This window comes from Panthera pardus, unplaced genomic scaffold (genome assembly GCF_024362965.1).
Source record: "Panthera pardus isolate Hobbes unplaced genomic scaffold, ASM2436296v1 HiC_scaffold_11, whole genome shotgun sequence".
NCBI classification, from domain to species: domain Eukaryota; kingdom Metazoa; phylum Chordata; class Mammalia; order Carnivora; family Felidae; genus Panthera; species Panthera pardus.
Genome location: NW_026526666.1, coordinates 72,933,028 through 72,951,817, shown reverse-complemented (window position 1 = coordinate 72,951,817; position 18,790 = coordinate 72,933,028). Strand labels below are relative to the sequence as shown.

The 18,790-nt window shown below is 51.5% G+C and overlaps 1 protein-coding gene across 3 annotated transcripts in view; it reads left to right on the top strand.

Annotated features, from left to right (window-relative positions):
• The window catches only part of CFAP57 (cilia and flagella associated protein 57), an 80,632-nt gene that overhangs the window by 42,016 nt on the left and 19,826 nt on the right, over positions 1 to 18,790 (top strand). For all 3 annotated transcript variants that reach the window (XR_008420006.1, XM_053896494.1, XM_053896493.1), the window contains exons 16-22: positions 554 to 727; positions 1,634 to 1,792; positions 3,951 to 4,094; positions 8,543 to 8,659; positions 10,009 to 10,143; positions 10,226 to 10,369; positions 17,430 to 17,562. Coding sequence is in view for 2 of the 3 variants with exons in the window: in XM_053896494.1 (XP_053752469.1) it covers positions 554 to 727; positions 1,634 to 1,792; positions 3,951 to 4,094; positions 8,543 to 8,659; positions 10,009 to 10,143; positions 10,226 to 10,369; positions 17,430 to 17,562 (1,006 nt within the window). In the remaining variant the exon portion in view is untranslated. The remainder of the gene's footprint in view (positions 1 to 553; positions 728 to 1,633; positions 1,793 to 3,950; positions 4,095 to 8,542; positions 8,660 to 10,008; positions 10,144 to 10,225; positions 10,370 to 17,429; positions 17,563 to 18,790) is intronic.

Genomic DNA, 18,790 nt, shown 5'->3' with positions numbered 1-18,790 from the left:
GAGAGACAGAGCATGAACAGGGGAGGGGCAGAGAGAGAGGGAGACACAGAGTCTGAAATAGGCTCCAGGCTCTGAGCGGTCAGCACAGAGCCCGACGTGGGGCTCGAACTCACGGACCGTGAGATCATGACCTGAGCCGAAGTCGGATGCTTAACCGACCTAGCCACCCAGGCGCCCCTCGAGGAATTTACATCTAATGGAAAAAGCAATCAAGTACTTCCGAAATATAAAATTACAACTGTCACAGGTTCAGTGGAGGAAAGATAGAGGAAGCGTGGGTGTCATTGTAAAGAAGACCAGAGATGGAACAGGTCTGGGGGTGTTGGGAGGGCGGTCACTGAAGGGGAGCCTGCAGCCACATCTGGTAGGAAGAGAAGGGAAGGCAGAGGACAGACAGGAGAGTGGAAGGTCAGGGGACCCAGGGCCTTGGTTCCCATTTCTGTTATAGCACTCTGTCTCCCACTCCCCATGATAGGCCCCACATGCTCATCTCACCCCGCGCCCTCTCAGCACAAAAGGGTCAAGTGCCTTTTCTCCCCCTTCCCTGAACTAGGCACAGGAAGACGTCAGGCAGCAGCTGCGGGAGTTCGAAGAGACCAAGAAACAGATCGAAGAAGATGAAGACCGAGAAATCCAAGATATCAAAACCAAGTACGAGAAAAAGCTTCGGGATGAAAAGGAATCAAACCTGCGACTCAAAGGAGAAACCGGCATCATGAGGAAGAAGGTATCGCACGTGTGGTTCCCCGACAGGCCTGGGCGCAGGCGAGGGCTGTATCACCAATCTCTCTGCACCGCCAGGCAGATGCACCCTTAACATTTCTCCGTGGCACTGTCCCTTCTCTGTCCTTTTCACCGGAGTAGTGACATTTGCCCCAACACTGGATGGACACCCCAGACTTTCATTTATGGGCTAGTAGGATTTAGTCAGTTTTCAGAGTTAAACCTCGGGTAGAAACGGAGATGAAGGTCAAGTCCCTGCCGGAGGTGTCATCAGGGTCTCAGTGCAGGGAGCTGTGGGCAGGAGAAGGACTGGGGTGTGGGATGCTTGGTTTATAAGGCAAGACACATGTTTATTGTCACTGGTGGTTGGGGTGAAGTGGGATTCAATTCACAGATCCTTGTGGAATTGCCACAGTTTCCCCAAAATGTTCAGCCTTAGAGAAGCCAAGTTCAAAGCAAACTCACATTCCTTCCTATTAGAAATCACCCTACTTAATCCAGGGAACCAGGGACAATGTCTTCTTCCCTTCTTAGACATGGCCAAGGTGGCTCATCAGTTACAGTATCTGTGACCTTAATGGGGCATGGATCCCAACCTTTCAAGGTTGGCAAGGTCCTGGAAAACTCTGGGTCCGCTCAGGAACCCCGACAGCCCATCCTCACGGAAGGGGATGGGACTGGATCTCATCAGACAGAATGCTACATCACTCGTGCTGCCAGGGAAATCCCCAAACTGTCCCAAATCTCCAAAACTTCACTCCTAAAATCCCAGAAATGTTGGGTACTAGACATGTTTTCAGGTCACAGGTCGGTGATGTGTTGGGGACCTCTAAGTTCACCGGCATTTGGGAGGCAGGGAGGGAAGCACAAAGACTTCGGTGGTCTCTGTTGCTGCCATTTGTGTCTGCAGTTCAGCAGCCTGCAGAAGGAGGTTGAAGAGCGAACCAATGACATTGAGAGCCTGAAGAGGGAGCAGGTGAAGCTGCAAGGGGTCATTAAGTCCCTGGAGAAGGACATCCTGGGCCTCAAGCGGGAAATCCAGGAAAGAGATGAGACGATTCAAGATAAGGTGAAGGCTCACCTCTGCCCTCCTTCAACCACCACCCAGATGGATGGACCCAGGGGAGGAGAACCAAGCTCCGGAGAGAGGGGGGTCCCTGATTGCTTGAAACACATTCATTTAACCTGATGGGGATGAGTGGTCTGTGAAGGGCCTACTGGGTGCTGGGTGCTGGGCCGATTGCTGTAAACACACCACACTCAGTTCTCCCGGCCACCCCAGGGGCCATGAGGGACCCCCTGTAGAGCTCAGGAAACTGAGCTCCAGGTGATTTGGTATCTTGCCCAAGGTAATCCAGTCGATAGGCGACAGACTTGGGATAAGAATCTAAGTCGGCTGACTGCAGGGCCCCTGCTCGCCACGGCTCCAGGTGTCCTCGGGTGACCGTCCCCACAGACGTTGCACACTCCCTGCGGTTGACCTACAACTGCCAGGCTCCCCAGAAAGCTGGGATCACTTTTCAGAATGCCTTTCTCACAAAACACTTAGAAGACAGACACATCACATTTTGTGAGGCTTACCCAAATTTCGTAGCCCCCTGCTAAGCAAATCCAGGATGTGTGCCCTCCTGCCTCTCTCCTTGCCATTCCTGCCTCAGGTAGGCAGAATTCTCCAGTGGTTGAGACGGTGGGCTTTAGCCCTGGCTAATTGGGTTCTAGCACAGGCTTTGCCATTTATCTGCCACAGGATCTTGGGCAATTTCTCTAAGCCTTGTTTTTCTCACCTGTGACGTGGGCCCCCTTGGGATCTGATAAGGGGAAACGCATGAAATTTCTGCATGTTGAGTGTTTGTGTATGTACCTGGGTGTTTGTGTAGAGAGGGTCCAAAGCTCTCTTCAGATTCTCAAAGGGGGGTGTTGATAAGGAGGTTAAGGCCTCCTGACCTAAAATTGCAACAGTCTCCTAACCAGTCTAACGGACTTCCTTCCCACTTCCTACCCCCGCTCCCTGCCACCATACCCTGTAATTGTGTCACTCTTCCCCTTAGAACTCTGCCATAGCTCCCCATTGCCTGTGGCAGGGACAGCAAAGTTTTTTCCATAAAGGCATAGGTAGTAAATATTTCGTCTTTGCACACAGCATGGCTTCTGTCGCACTACTCAGCTCTACCACTGTGTTGTAAAATCAGCCATACACAATGCATGAATGAGTTTATGAAAACAGGTCAAATTTGATCCAAAGGCCATACATAGCTTGCCAACTCTAGGCTCCTGGATACATTCTGAATCCCCTTTAAGCCAACAGACAAGACCCTGGCCACTTAGTGGTACAAAACAACAACTTTGGGGTGCCTGGGTGGCTCAGTCGGTTAAGCATCTGCTCTTGATTTCAGCTTAGGTCTTGATCTCAGGGTTGCGAGTTCGAGCCCCACGTCAGGCTCCGTGCTGGATGTGGAGCCTACTTAGGAAAAACAAAAAAACAGTAACAACTGTTTTATTCTCTCGGGTTCTGTGGGCCTGGCATTTGGACAGCCTACAACAAGATGGCCTATCTTTGTCCCTGATGGCAGGGGCCTTGCTGGGCTTCAGTCAGGGATGACACAAATAGCTGGGCGTAGAAGATCATCATCCAAGATGGCTTCTTCATTCATACTTCCCAGGGTGGCTGGGAGGCTGGGCTCCACGGGTACTGTCAACCAGAGTGCCATTGTGCTCCTCAGCCAGGGATTCTCAGTGTAGGGGAACTTTCTCCATAGCAGATGGCCTCCCTCACAGCACAAGTTCTAAGAAAACCAGGTAGAAGCTGCTTAGCCTTTTCTCAGCTAGACCGGAAGCCACACAGCATCACTTGAGCAGCATTCTTTGGGTTACAAGCAAACCGTAAGTCCAGCCAGATGCAAGAGAAAGGAATTAGATCTTCCCTCCTGATGGAGAAGCATATGGTCACGTTGCAGAGAGCCTGTGGGATGGGAGATGCTGCTGAGGCCAGCTTTAGAAAATGCAGTCGCCTACAAGCTATATTTGAGTGAATGAATGCTGAGTCCCGGCACAGAAGCCAAGGAGTCAGTGCTACGGCCCTAGTGGGGGAGCCAGCCTCTGTGCCCCCAGCCGGGAGAGCAGCCTGTGGCCTCCTCGGTCAGGTCACAGGATTTATGTCCTTTCCCTAAAGGGTTTCCATATACCGGAGCCTCCTGCCATCTCTTACTTCTCTCTCATCTCGCCCACAGGAGAAGCGCATCTATGATCTGAAAAAGAAAAACCAAGAACTGGAGAAATTCAAGTTTGTACTCGACTACAAAATAAAGGAGCTAAAGAAGCAAATAGAACCACGAGAGGATGAGATCAAGGTGATGAAGGAACAGATTCAGGAGGTGAGAACCATCTGAACCACTCTGGCCTCCTGGACTAGTGTCGCCTCCCCAACGGTTCCTGGCTGGGGTAGCAAGGGGGTGGGGTGGGGGCGATAAGAAAAACCCCTCCTCCCAATCCCTGCCTGTCCCAGGGTATGCGGGCCTCCACTCTGTAGAGGATGTCACAGGAGAGGCCCAGCGGGGACTCAGTTGTGCAGGAGTGAATGCTTTAAGATTTGGCATGCGGCCGGACCTTAGGTTGTGCTCGGGCCCTCCGAGGGAAACCGCGGCTCTTGGGCCTTCAGCCACCAGGGGGCGGTGTGTACTCAGCCACCAGCCCGTCGCATCTGAAAGCACCCTCCTCCAAATGAACCTTTTTTTCTCAGTCTGGAAATGTTGGTGGGGGCGTATGCAAAGCTGCAGTGTTTGGACTCCATCTGAGGAGGAATAGGAAGTCATGCAAAGTCTCTTGAGCAGGAGAGTGGCAGCCTTAAGTATGTGTTCTGGGAAGCAGACAGGAGGAAGGTAGAGAGGAGAGATTAAAAGCAAGATCAACAGGACAAGGACTCCTGAGATTCCATCGAGGTACAAGTGGCCCCCGTTGGTCCCTCCACCCCATTCACAGTGCATCTCCTTAAGCCGATTGCAGCTGTGAGGTCCATGGTTGATTGAAAACCAAATTCCTGCCTTCCCCTCCCTTCTGTTCCCTGTTTCCCAGTAAGTTACCACAATCCACCCACGTGCTTAAGGTACAAGTGTAGTCTTCTTGATTCTTCCCGCGCCCCCCCCCCCCACAATGGCTGTATCCAATGATCGCCAGTGCCTATCTGATGGTCTTCCCAGAGACCTCCCAAATCTAGCCCTCTTTCCTCTCTGCTGCCTCACCTGGGTGCAAGCCTCTGTCACCCCTCATCTGGACTTGAGTCTAGCCTCCGGTCTGATCTCTCCACACAGAGGCCACAGCGAACCCCTAGTGGTGTCCCATCTCACCTAGAATAAAATCCACACCCCCTACCAGGGCCCTGCATGATTCAGCCGCTACCCCTCTCCAATCTTGTCTCCAGGCTCCCTCCCCCAGCGCCAGCCCAAAGGCTTTCTGACAGTTCTGAGGCTACGCCAAGCTTTTCCCATCTTGGACCTTTACAGTGCTGCTCCCTCTGCCCAGAAGTGCTCAGATTATGACTGGCGGCTTCTCCATATCTTCCATGTGGAGGCTCCTTTGTCACCTCTTCAGGGAAGCCTTCCCAGGCTACCCTATCCAAAATGGCCTCCCACTCCCCATCCACGTTCGCTCATTGTGCTAAGCAAGGATACAAGTAAAGTGTGTCAGAGAGCATCGATGGCCCGAGTAGAATTGGATACCCAGGAGCTCTGGTGTAGAAAAGCAAAGCCTTTTCTCTAGGAGGCCCAGGAAAGAAGCCAGGTGGTAGGATCAGTCCAGGGCTAGAGTGTCCAGAGATGGTTTGTCATTGTGCCAGTGACTTTCTCCTGGCCTCTGGAGAAAAGCAGGATGTTCCCAGCCAACCACAGAGCTGCCTCATCTGGGCCTCCTGCCATTCTTGAGTGACCTCAGGGCCCAAAAATGGCAGCCCAGAAAAGAGTAGAGGCCCCACTTGCCTGGAAAGTCAGTGTCCTGCCAGCCCCTGGAAATCACCATCCCATGGGCCCCCTCCTCATTTGTCAAGTGGATTTACAGTTGGGACAGTTACTATCCACCCCAACACACCTGAAGGATTATTCACTTTCCCGTCAGTAACTGGGCCGACCACGGCATTGACCCTCAGCAGGGAATACGCCTGCACCTTGAGAGTGATTCAAACAGGGCCCCTCCTACACCACGCCAGTTACCACCAGGGCTGAAGTCCGGACCTGATTCCTCCCCTGGAGGCCTCTGACCTTGGACCTTCAGGAGGTCAGAGGCCCATTTGGCCCACCCGCTGTGGATCTCGTGTGAAGTTCTTTTTCCTCCAAGAAGGAAGCTGTAAACCCTCCTCCGTGGATGAAAATCTAATACTTCCTTGATTCGGTACCTCCCTGCACATATACTTTTCCAGCTTCTCTTCAGTACGATGGGACTATCTGCTTCCTAGGGAGTGTTCAGAACCTCATCGTTTTACTTCACCCCCTTGTTTTTTCATTCAGTGCGAGGTTTTCTCATTTTAACATCTTGGGGCGGATAGTTCTTTGTCACAGGGAGTCCCTGCACTAGAAGATATTTAGCAACATCCCTGGTCTCTGCCCACTAGATGCCTGTAGCAACCCTCCCCTCCCCCCAGTTGTAACAACCAGAAATGTCTCCAGATGTTGCCAAATATCCTCTGGGGGTAGAATACCTGTTTCCTGCCCCCACCCCCACCGAGAGTCACTGAGTGTGAGGAGAACACATGGAAAAGTAGATGGGGCTTTTCCACCAGGAAAAGGATACTTGTTCCCACATACTGGCTAGTTTCCTAGCTGCCCCGCCAGCTATTCAAACTCAGCGTATTTCACAATTTTTCTGTGAAATACGTTATTTTTGTTCTCAGTGGCTTTTGAGGCTTTGCCTGTATTACTTCCTTTCTAACCTAATCTGTCATTGCTGGCTTCGAGACCATGGAAAAAGAGGCACGGCCAGCTGTAGGCACTCAGACATGACCTTGGAGAAGCGCCTTGCTCTCTTTCTGCCACCATTCCCTTGGTCTGGGCCCCATCTCACCCCTGACTGGTGTGCCCGGCTCCAGTCGTGCTGTCTCCGGTAGGACCTCCGCATCAGGCCTTCTAAGGGCAAACCATGCCACCCCTTGGGTAAAACCTGCCAGGGCTCTGAGATTTCAGGATAATGGCCAAACTTCTGGGCGGCATGAAGGCACAACTTCTCCTCACGTGAGCCTCTGCCCCTGGGTCCTGCATGATCCAGCTCAGCTGACCTCTCCAGCCCCTCTCTCCCTCCCTCACATGCAGCCCCCTGGACCACCTGTAGCCGGCAGAGAGGCACCCGGCTGCCCATGGCCCTGGGCCTCTCTGTGCGTGGCCTGCTCTCTCCGCCTGGAATTCCCCTTCTCCACTTTGTCCTCTAGTACCGATTTGTCTTGTGGAACTTGACTGAACATCCCTTTTCCGGGCACTGCCTCCCCGCGTCCTCTGCACACAGAGGGTACTTTCTACCTGGATCTTCCCTCTTATTCCTCTAGACCTCACGGCTTCTTGCAGACGGACGCTCTGTCTTCATCAGTTCTGTATCCCCGTGCCGGTAGTGGCCGCCAGCCCTCTCCAGTGGACACGTTCATTCTTTAGCCGCGCACGTCCCCACACTCCCTGTGTCCTGCACAAGGTGGTTTGATGTAGCACCAGCATGGCACGTTTACCTTTTCATTCCTCTTCCAGAAGGCAGGCTATTTCAAGCACCCCTCTCCTCCCTCACCGTGGCTCCCCTTCGCCTTCTACACTGGCCGCGCATTCACTTGTTCAGATGAATACTGAGTGCTGACTTCATGCCAGGCGCTGAGCCAAAGGGCTATTCTGTCTATCCAGATTCTTCCAATAAGTTTGATAACATTCTCCCGCAAGCTGCGCCTTCGTGTCCAGAACGTGAATGTGGTACATCGGGGCTTTCCGATACCCCCAAAGATGGTCAGGAACCTTGAAATCTGACCGAAGGGCCTGGGATAGGTTAGAGGAGCTACTCCATCCAGCCACTAAAGAACCCAGTGACCTGTCCCATCCCCCCAAAATAGCGCCCCTCTCTATTAACAGGAATACTAGTGTCCACCAGATACGGTGTGTCAAGCAAACCTCACCCCCTTGGCTTTTGGCAGAAATCGGATCAACTGAGAATTCACCTCCACCTGCTCTCGTCCTAATCAGAAGCTCCAGTTGTCATTCATGCGTCTTTGGTTAATACAAATGCAACAACGAATAAAAATCTTTCAGAAGCTCATTGGTGGCTTCTTCCTTCTCTTTTGAAGATGAGATAGTCTCCTCAGCTGTACTTTTACAACCTTTTCAACAGAGTGATGAGACGGAGGTTCCTTAGGCTGGGGACGCCTACCTGCTGGTCCCTTAAAACGTTGTGCTTTGGGATCGACTCTGATGGCTTGCGGCCCCAAAGCATTGAGATTCACTCACACAGTTTCATAAAGTAGGCAAGGAAGGTGCTTCTGTGCAGAACCCTGCCTCAGTTTCCAGGTCCCAGTACGTGAGAGTCAAGAAAAGAAGGTCATCAGCGTGGCCGAAGGAACGGAAACTCGGAGGGGGCAGTTCTGAGGCTGGCTATAGAAACACATGATCTGGGTTAATACACCCACCAAGGGATGGGGGCCTACCGGGGTGGCCAGGAGTTGGGAAGATGGTTTCATTCCAGACGACATAGGTGGGAGCTAGAAATGTCCTGGTAGCTGGGGACACATTCCCACCGATAGGCTTCAGTTCCCAAATATTGTTTGTGTTCCCTTACTTTCTTATTCTTGACTTTATCCCCTTGTTCTCCATAGATGGAAGCAGAATTGGAGCGTTTCCATAAGCAGAACACGCAGCTGGAGCTGAACATCATGGAACTGTGGCAGAAACTAAGAGCCACTGATCAGGAGATGCACAGAGAGAGACAGAAGGTGTGAGGATTTTCAGAGTCTGGCGGATCTTGGATTTAGGATCTGGCACCTGTCTGCAAGGGGCAGCTGGCTTCTGAGAGACGGCGCCAGCCCATTGCTAAGATACGTTCCCATTTTAACTCTCCCCTCACTTGCTCACAGCCCTGCCTGGTTTCAGGCCCATGCAAATCTACATGACTGAGACTAAGATGACTTTGGGTGAAGTGCTCAAAGGGAGCGGGGCCGGTTTCATAAGGACGCTTGCAGCATTGGCTTGTTTGGCCCGGGGAAGGAATATGCTCAGAGAGGTCATTGTAGTCAGTGGCAAAAGGTTTTGACTACCAAAAGAAAGAAAGAAACAAACAAAAAACACGCTGAGGCAAGGAGGGCCTCGGAAATTGTCTAGTCCAGTCTCTTTAGGTAATAAATAAGGTAGATAAGGCCAGAGAGATGAGGAGGTTAAGAAAAGTCACCCGGTGCCTATAGCTAAGTGGTATACTGAGAGTCAGCCCTGGGAAGGAACTAGGTCTTCTGGTCCCGGGCTGGGACGTGGCTGCGCCGCCACTCCCTAGCACAGGGCACCCCATCGTGTTTGTGGAATCAGATGGATTTTTCTCCGTTCCCCACATGAAGCACCGACTCTGGGCTAGGTAACAGTAGAAGCCACAGAGCAACCAACGTGACACAGGTCCTGCCCTTTACAACCCGAACAGGTTGCTAGGGGATCTGCGGTGTGTGCATATTAATTGTAATGCAAGATGAAGGGTTATGATAGCTGAACAAAGGGCCGTGGGAGCGAAGAGGGAGGAGAGACCCTCCAGGTCAGGGGTAGAGGAGGATGGGTATCAGCGAGAGGAGGGTGGGAGAACGAGCCTCTGGCCCAAGTTTGCAGCTGGACCGATCTGCCCAATCTGGTCATGTTTCCACTACTCGCTCACAGCAGCCCTCCTGACTGTCTGGAAGAATAAACCCTGGGTGAGCTAAGAAGGGGGACATGGGAGCTCTGGCCTAAGGACCACTAGAGAGAAGCAATACGATCCGTCTTGGCTCAGGAAGGAATAGGGTGACCACTCACGCTGCCTTTCATCTTTTAAGGTGTGGTCCTGAAAGGGACCCAGAGGCAATCCAGGAGTTGCCGTGCGGCCTTTTAAACATGAGGCTGTCCAGGCAGCTGCCCCCGAGTTTTAGTACGTCTGCCTCTCGGCTACACACCCCCCTAGGTGTCTGTGTCCACTGCGGGCCCTGGCGGTCAACTGTTGAGTCCCAGATGAGGTGTCCTTTGTCTTCCTGCTGCCATGTGCCTCTGCCTGCGCCCTTGCCCGCTCCCTGCAGAGCCCCTGTGGTGCCAGACTAAGTCCTTCTGATTGCAGGAGCGGGACCTGGAGGCGCTGGTCAGACGGTTTAAGACAGACCTTCACAACTGCGTAGCGTACATCCAGGAACCCCGGCTCCTGAAGGAGAAGGTCCGAGCTCTCTTTGAGAAGTACGTGCAGCGGGCAGACATGGTGAGCTCTGCCTCCCTTTCCCCAACTCCCCTTCTCTCCTGGGTCCCCGCTCCCTCCTTAAGAAGCCCGGCTGGCCCATCAGGTGGAGATCGCAGGGCTGAACACGGACCTGCAGCAGGAGTACGCCCGTCAGCGGGAGCACCTGGAGAGAAACCTGGCCACTCTCAGGAAAAAGGTGGTCAAGGAGAGCGAGCTGCGCCGCACCGATTATGTCCGCATCATGCAGGTACGTGCGCATCCCCCAGATGTAGCTTTCTCTACACCTTTCTCTTTGAGCCCTCTCCTCTGACCTCCCGGAGCCTGACCTGGCTGTGACCATGGCCAAGAGCCTCTCCCTCTTTTTTCTAGGTGTTTCCATGCCCACCCCTGCCCCGCCAATACCCGTTCATTCCTATCACCCTTCCCCCCCGACCACTTCACCAGGCACCCGTTCCTTTTTTCTGCCCCTCTTTACCCAAAGTGTTCTTGTGTCCTGCACCCCCCCCCCCTTGCCCCGCTCCGGCCCTCCATCCAGCTCTCCAGAGTCACTCTCTCCTCTTTTCTGTAGTTTCCAACTCTTATTTCACCTGATTTTCCTTTGTTGCTTTTTATTCTGCTGCTTGTATTTCGAGACACACCCATCTCCACACCTCTTCTACCTTTTCTGGGCCTCAGGTCCCTTCCCTTATCTCTTGGGTCCGAAGCCAACCACACCCACCCCTCGTGTTGGCCTCACTGTGTCTACACCCACCTCCCCGGGGATCCTTCGTCAGGCTCTCCGGAGAGCCTGACCCCATTACTGCCGCCTCCACTGATCAGCACTGCCGATCAGGATTCTTCTGCCAGATTTCTGTTTGAGTATCAGTATCGTCTGAGGCAATTAATGCGATTTAATATCAAAAGAGAACATCAGAATCACATTTATAAGGCACGTACCTTTTTATGTTTATATTGCTTTAATGCCATAATTAAAATACCGGGATGGGGATGGGCCGCAGATTGAAACAAACCAGTTCCCAGCTCAGCCAGTCCCCACATAGGTGCACTGTGATTCAGGCCGGTGGGACCCAGGCGTGGTGGGTCTGTGCCGTCCATCCCACAACCAGCCCCCGACACCATCAGACCACTGCCCTGCTCCTGGCCGCGAGAGCGGTCAGAAGCCCAGAGAGAGGAGTGCATCCATTTGGTGGCACCCTTTTGGCACCAGCAGCTGATGCACTGAGCCCTGGCTGGTGGTGTCAAGGCCCCCCAGGCATGGAGAGCCCACTGGAGCCCCGGAGTGCAGCATGCTGGGCAGTGGGACCAGGGCGACTACAGGAGCAGGTGACAGCCGGTGGCGTCGCTGTGCCTTCGTCTGCGCCCTGCCAGCAGAGCACAGGCCTGAAGGGTTCTCCAGGGGTGGGGTCCCTCTCTCCATGCCAAGCGGATTTGGGTAAAGCAAATGCCAGTCCCTGGAGAAGGAAAAGGAAAGTGAAGACCACAGGCCAGCCAGGCAGAGGGTGCAAGCACTGGCACGAGGCCACTCAGGTCAGGCATAGGTCTTTGGCTCCCAGGTACCCCAGAGGCCACGTGCCCGCTCCTGTGAAGCAGGGTGAGATGGTAGAAGGGGCAAGGAGACACAGCAGGGCCCCTGCCCAGCCCTACTGCTCCCTGAGGGCTGGTGGAGGGAGCCAACAGCCAGGGGAATCCCCAGAAGAGCGTTTTCTGGAGCAGCATTGTAAACTCATGTGCTGTGGAGCCCTGTGGATCCATAAACATACCCCAGATAACTGCATGGAGCAAGACAGGATCAGCAGGCAGGGTTCTGGGTCCCCACCCCTTAACCAAGGAGACTCCTTGCTTATCATAGTGGGCTCTGGGTCAGAGTTTGTTTGGAAGAAAGGAAGGGAAGGAGGGTGGAAAGAAAAGAAAGCAAAGGAGAGGAGAAAAGAGGGAGAAGGAGAAGAAGGAAGGAAGGAAGGAAGGAAGGAAGGAAGGAAGGAAGGAAAGGGAGGGAGACAGACTTTCAAAGCTACTCTTTTTACTTACAAAAATTGTTTCCTTCTTTGATCTTAAGTTGAAGGAGAGGGTCCAGGCCAGGACCAGGCAAGGTGTCAGGGCAAGAGAAACAAGAATGGACACTGTCTAAACCCGGTTCATCCTGCCTCAACCACTCTTACTGGGAGACTTTGGGGGAATTCCTTAACTTCTCCAGGAACCTCCTTTCCTGTCTATAAACTGGGGAAGAAAGTGCCAGCCTCAGTGAGTTACTGCAAGGATTGAATGAGAAAGCTAATGTAAAGCATTAGGCACTGGCCTGGTATGGAATAGGTGCTCCAAAATGCTATCTCCCTTCCTGTCCTCCAACCTAAAGACCTACTGAAGAACCAAGGCAGAAATCAGTGGGAGAGCCTGGAAGGCCATCACAGCTTGGACCAGGCAGGTGGCCTGGGGACCTGATGCCTTGCTCTGCGTTGGTAAGGACCTGTATCCGCAGATACCAACGCCCTGGGGCTTCAGTCCAAAGAGGTCAAGGAAGGCCAAGGCAGATACTCATTAGAAAACACAGAAAATGAGGTCACTGTCTCATTTATATGTTCATACAGGAGTGCAGGGCCTCTCCACTCGTTCTCCAGCATGCTTGCCGATAAGAAAATAAGAGTTGCTTTGAATACAAACAACTAGGACACACATTCATTCAGGACACAATATTGAGGGCTTCTTACGTGCCACACTCTGTGCCGGCCATGGAAGATTCCAAGATGAATGGGGTAGTACGCCTGCCCTCAACAGTTCGTGGTAGGAAACTGAAACCAGATACAGATAAGCACTGCTAGTATGGTATATCCAGTGCCGTGTGCCCCTCATAGAGGCAGGCTTCAATTAGGGGAAGAGGCATTTGAGCTGTGCCTTGAACAGGAAGTAGAAGCAGCAGGGAGCAAGTGGGGGGAAGAGGCTTCCAGGCAGAGAGAACACCTGAGAACAGACAGGGAAGAGTGAGGCCTGTGGGGTGTCTGGGGACCCGGGCGTCCAGACCCTCCTTTATTGCAGAGCACCGGGGCAAGAAGAAAAAGCCCACTGGAGAGTGAGTAGCTTAGGGTCCCCGGAGAGGGCTTTCCTTGCCACACCAAGAAGCAGCAAGTTTATCTTAGAAGCAGTTGCCACCCAAGGTTGAAGCAGGTAGCAGGGTAGGCAGGGTGGACAGGCTGCTGGCGCAAGGCAGGAGGCGGGGCACCCCATTTGGAGATGACTGTCCGTTCAGCGGAAATGAGAAGACCTCAGAAGGGGTAAGTTGTGATATCAAAAAACAACTCAGAGTAGAAGTGGGATGTGAGAGGAAGACTGAAAGAGGAGCAGAGAGATGCCTCATCTGGGCGGTTAGGCAGATGTCCGTCCCACCAACTGTGGGTTCCGGAAGGACACCACTGACGCAGGGCTTCCAAGGCCACGGAGCACATCTGTTGCCTGCTTCTTCCACACAGCCAGGCCCTGCCAACATAGGTAAGGCCAGTAGGGGGTGCTATTGGTATTCCCTTCCTTCTCCTTTCTGGGCCGAAGGCTCCGTCAGGGTCCGTTCCTGCCAGGGCTCTCTGTGTAGCTCCTTTGTTTAGAAGGTTGTCTATAGAAATGGACTTAGCATTCCCTAGCCAGTCACTCTTACAGACCCCAAGACCTGGCATGTGATGGACCCCAGGTCACATTTTTCCCGCAGGAGAGGAGCTGGGTGGGGGGCTGGAGGGTTGGAGGGGCTTTTGTAGGTGGTCCTGACCAAGGAGGGATCAGGAACAGAAGACTCAGCAAACCTGTTGCGTCCACATTTTAAATTCACACAGCTACCCAAGGCATATACAGTGGACCTCAGTGTGACCTCTGGATTCTCCAGAACACAGACCACCCCAGAAACCACTTTAGGGAGCCCAGCTTGTACTTTTCGGGGGCTCCCATGGTCGTCATCTGACGTGAGGTGTTGGAATGGGGTGATGTCCGTCACAGGTGGAAAGGAGAGTCCGGGAGACAACAGTTGTAGAGGAGCAAGCACTCGGAGGCAGACACGACCGGATTCAAATCCCACCTCTACTACCACTGAAGCACTGCCTCGGCCTCAGTTTCCTCATAGGGAAATGAGTCTAATAACACCTTCTTCATAAGGTTGTCCCGGGGATTAGATGAGTTATTGCATGCAAAATATTTGCCGTGGTGCAGGGATCCGGTCACCTCTTGAAGTTATGATTACTCTTGTTACCAGCAGCAGCAGCAGCATCCAGCATTTACTGCTTCAAATCCTGCTTGCTCCCTCTTGGTTCCAGGCCTGAAACAGTCTTCTCTCTCTCCCCCACCTCCCCAGGAAGTCCTTCTCCCACTGGGTGTGCGCCCCTCTTCAGACTCTCATGGCCTCTCTAAGCATTGCATCCAAGCTGGGCCTTCTTTGCCCGGCACGGTGACCAGTGCATAGTAGGCTTTCAGAGTCAGTGAATGAATGAACGAGTGAAAAAAATGAGTGAACAGAATGGGGAACCGGGCTGCATTAACTCATGGGTCTCGATCACACCCTAGTGGGAACTGGGTCTTATCCTAAAGGCCCATTAGGGTGGCAGGCATCACGGAGGCAGTGGGCTAGAAACAGGCATTCACACCAAAAAGTACTGGGAGCCAAGTCCCAAGCAGGACTGTCAAGGATGGAGGGGTGGGGAGACACTAGGGCAAGGGCTCCACTTGGGGCCGTTTATGGTAATAGAGGGGAGAGATGCTGAGAGCTGGGTTACAAATGGACAGCAAGAAAGGTGAACATGAGATCCAGTTCAGACACAGAATCGACAGGACTTAGTGATAAAATGGATGAATATGATGCAGAAGTACCTCAAGACCTGGCCGGAGAGGACTGGACAAATGGTACCTTCAGTCTCTAATCTTCAATCTGATTACTGTTACTTTACCGAATGAGGCAAGAGAAGGGAAAGCTAAGTGATGCCCATGAAGTAGGGGAGTGGACAGACCCCCGAGCCAGAGCAAGTTTGCCTGAGTTCCCCGCGGGCCCTCCTGTGTCTCCCGTCTGTCTCTTCTCCCCTACGCAACCTTTACCCCCTGGTTTGTAATTTCCTTGTTAGTAAGAATCTCATCTTATTCAGCTTGATATTGCTGCATTAGTTATTCATTTGTTATCCGTTCCACAAATATTTATTGAGCGCCTCTTACATGCAAGGTAGGGTCCAAGGTCTTGGAACCAAATACATACATATTTAATCGATCACGTCATGACAGAAAGTCAGCGCAGAGAGGTTTCAGGGGAGGAAACTGGCAGAGAGTTTTGCTGGAGAGCATCTGGAAAGGAAGTGTGGGAGATTCATCACTAAAGCCTGGGTTGGTTAAAATAGTAAAAGATCAGATGGAGAAATCTGCTGACTTTATAGAAAAAAAGGCACAAAGCCCAGCCTGAAAACGAGGGATCAGCAATAATTGGGCATCTCATCCAAGAGGGAGAGAATTTTTTTTTTTAATGAGGAATACTGAAATTAAGTGATATACTGAAAATCTGAAGGTATATCTGACATGCTCAGATAAAGGGGCTCTGGAGGGAAAGAATATGTTAGGGTCTCCCCAGTTCAGGCCCTGCTCCCACTTGGGCTCCACAGGCATATCCCCGTAACAGGAAAGTGGTTGTCATGGCTCACAGACAACAGTGCTTGGGGTCACCCTGTTTTCTGGGCTGACTCCATGCTTCCCGCTATGGAGACAGTGTCCGAAGTGGTGGTTGTTCCTGGCACAGGTCCGTTTTATGTGGCCTGCATTGGCCTTTTTTGGCATTCCAACCCTCAGTGGCCTTGCTACCCATGGATTGCCTGGCCCTCAGGCCAGCCGCAGCCTCTCTTAGGAGCTGGCTCAAAACTTAGAATCTCAGGATCAGCCCCAAGCCTACCGAGTCAGAAGCCACATTTAACAGGATCCTTAAGTGATTCGTTTGCACTGTCACATGAGAGGCACTGCTGAAGACAAGCCGAGCAAAGAGTACTCTAAAAGCAAAGTAGCCAGTCCCTCTCTGGGCCCATGATGACAAGGAAATCTCCATGGAGCCGCCCTCGATGCCCGCAGGCTGAGTGTGAAAAGGAAGGCAGATCTGAGGTGTGAGGAGGGAAGAGAGAAGAGACTGCTTGGTCCCAGGTGCAGAGCCCTCACCCCAGGCCCCCAGCAGGTTCCACATCCTCACTCCTCTGCACCTGCCTCTCGCTTTGTGTCCGGGATACGGAACCACCACAGGTCCCCCCACACCAGCCGTGTCCTACTTCTGTGCCTTTCTCTTGCTGCTCCAGTTGTGTGCAACCCCCTCTACCCTCTTCTTGGTAGCTCCTTCAAGCCTCAGCCCAGGGGTCAATTCCTAGGACTCTTCCCTGGTCATTCGGGCAGAGCTCTGTGCCCCACCCCTCCATTGCATCAAGGTGGCTGCCACACTCAATTACGCCTAGATCCCCCGCTAAGCCCTAAGCTCCTCAAGAGCAGAGGCCAGGTCTTAACTTTCTGTATACCTCAGATCAGCACAGTGCAGCACAGTAAGTACTCAGTAAATATTGGATGGATGGATGGATGGATGGATGGATGGATGGATATTTGTCAAACACAAGAGAAGTGAACTGTCAATGGATATAGCAAATGTTAATTATTCATTTGCTTTTCTGTGCTCCTCAGTAAACAGTATGCTGCTGAAGGCAAAAACCATTTCTTATTTCTATGTTCATCCCAGGGCCATAGCAAATACCATATAAATTTAGGTTCAACAGGGGTGCCTGGGTGGCTCAGTCAGTTAAGCGGCTGGCTCTTGGTTTTGGCTCAGGTCATGATCTCACAGTTTCGTGGGTTCGAGCCCCGCATCAGGCTCCGCACGGACACTGCAGAGCCTGTTGGGATTCTCTGTCTCCCTCTCTCTGCCCCTCCCTCACTCACACTGTGTGTGTGTCTCTCTCTCTCAAAAAAAAAAAAACAAAAAAAAACGTAGATTCAACAAATGAATGGGGAAGGATGAATAAAGGATAGCACAGTATTTTAAGAGCTCAGAGTTCTGGAGCCAGACTGTCCGAGTCAGAATCCTGGCTCTGCCACCTGCTCTCTATGTAATTTGGGCACATTACATAACCTCTCTATGCCTCAGTTTCCTCTTCTATAAAATTGTGATTATAATAGAATCTCTTCATAGGGTTATTATGATACTTCAATGCATTTAAATTCATATGAAGTGCTTAGAAAAACATCGTTGATGCTGGAAAGGGTCTAGATGCAGGCCCTGGGCCCATTCATCACTCATCCATCCATACTCACTCTCTCTTCTTTCTTTTCTACAGGAAAATGTCTCCCTGATCAAGGAGATCAATGAGCTCCGTAGGGAGCTGAAGTTCACCCGCTCCCAAGTCTATGACCTTGAAGCAGCTCTGAAACTGACCAAGAAAATCCGACCACAAGATGTTCCAGAGACAGGTAACGTCACCAGTGGCCAAGGGAGATGAACTTGGGGGTCAAGGGACCATTGGCAGCCACAAGCAGATCTCCGTTTGGCTTCCACAGCTGCCTGTCCCCAGTGTCCTCCTGTATCAGGTCACATCTACCCCATGGCCTACTGGGAACCTCTCTATGCCGCACACCTGCTGTCCAAAAGATCTTTGAGGCCCTTGCCACATTCAAACATGTGCACAACCAAAATCCTTGGGGTTAGTTCTGGTTTTAGAATTCAGAATCTTTCCAATTTTAGAAAGAGCTTACTATCTACTGCATATTATATAACATCCCTAGAGGAGTCTGAGGCAGGTCCCTGAAATCAAACACATTCGTATTTCTGTAGTGAAACATGAATATTCACACTGAACTTCATAAATTTTAAAATGTTCTACATTTTTAGAGCTTTTGGCACTTGAGAATTGCAGATAAGGGATTGTGGACCTGTACAGTTAAAATAAAGACAAGAAGAAATATTAGAAACTACTTAAATGGAAAGAGGAAAGAATGACATTAGAAATGTTAAATGAGTTAATTACTGCAATCATATCCTAAAGTTCCTCTGAATTTCTGACAGCTGAGGCAAAAAGAGAAACAAAGAAATATGAGAGTTTACATCGTCCTCATTTATGGCGAAAGAAGGTTTTTGGCTTTTTTCCTAGGGAAGACAAACCTTACATTTTGTAAGAAACTTATCACATGGATCCTTATTAAACGGATGTTGAATAACACAATGGATAGCCTTTAACTGTAGGTCTTCAGACAATAAAAAAATCATTCTTCACAGGGCGCCTGGGTGGCTCAGTCAGTGGGACATCTGATGTTAGCTCAGGTCACGATCTCCCAGTTCACGAGTTCAAGGCCCGCATCAGATTCTGTGCTGACAGCTCAGAGCCTGGAGCCTGCTTCGGATTCTGTGTCTCCCTCTCTCTCTGACCCTCCCCCACTCATGCTCTGTCTCTCTCTCTCTCTCTCTCTCTCAAAAATAACAAACAAAAAATTTTTTTAAATCATTCTTCAGGTATGCGTTTCTTATCTAGACAGTTGATAAAAACCAAGAGTATAAGGCATTTCTATGGAAAATTAAGTCAATGCAGTTCAAGTATATTGTTTTCTGGTGGCCTACACTCAGGAATAGAGCTTAGAAACCTAAGCTCAGGGGATGGACACCTCCCATGGCTGTGGACTGAGTCTCTCCAATGTCAGTCACCTC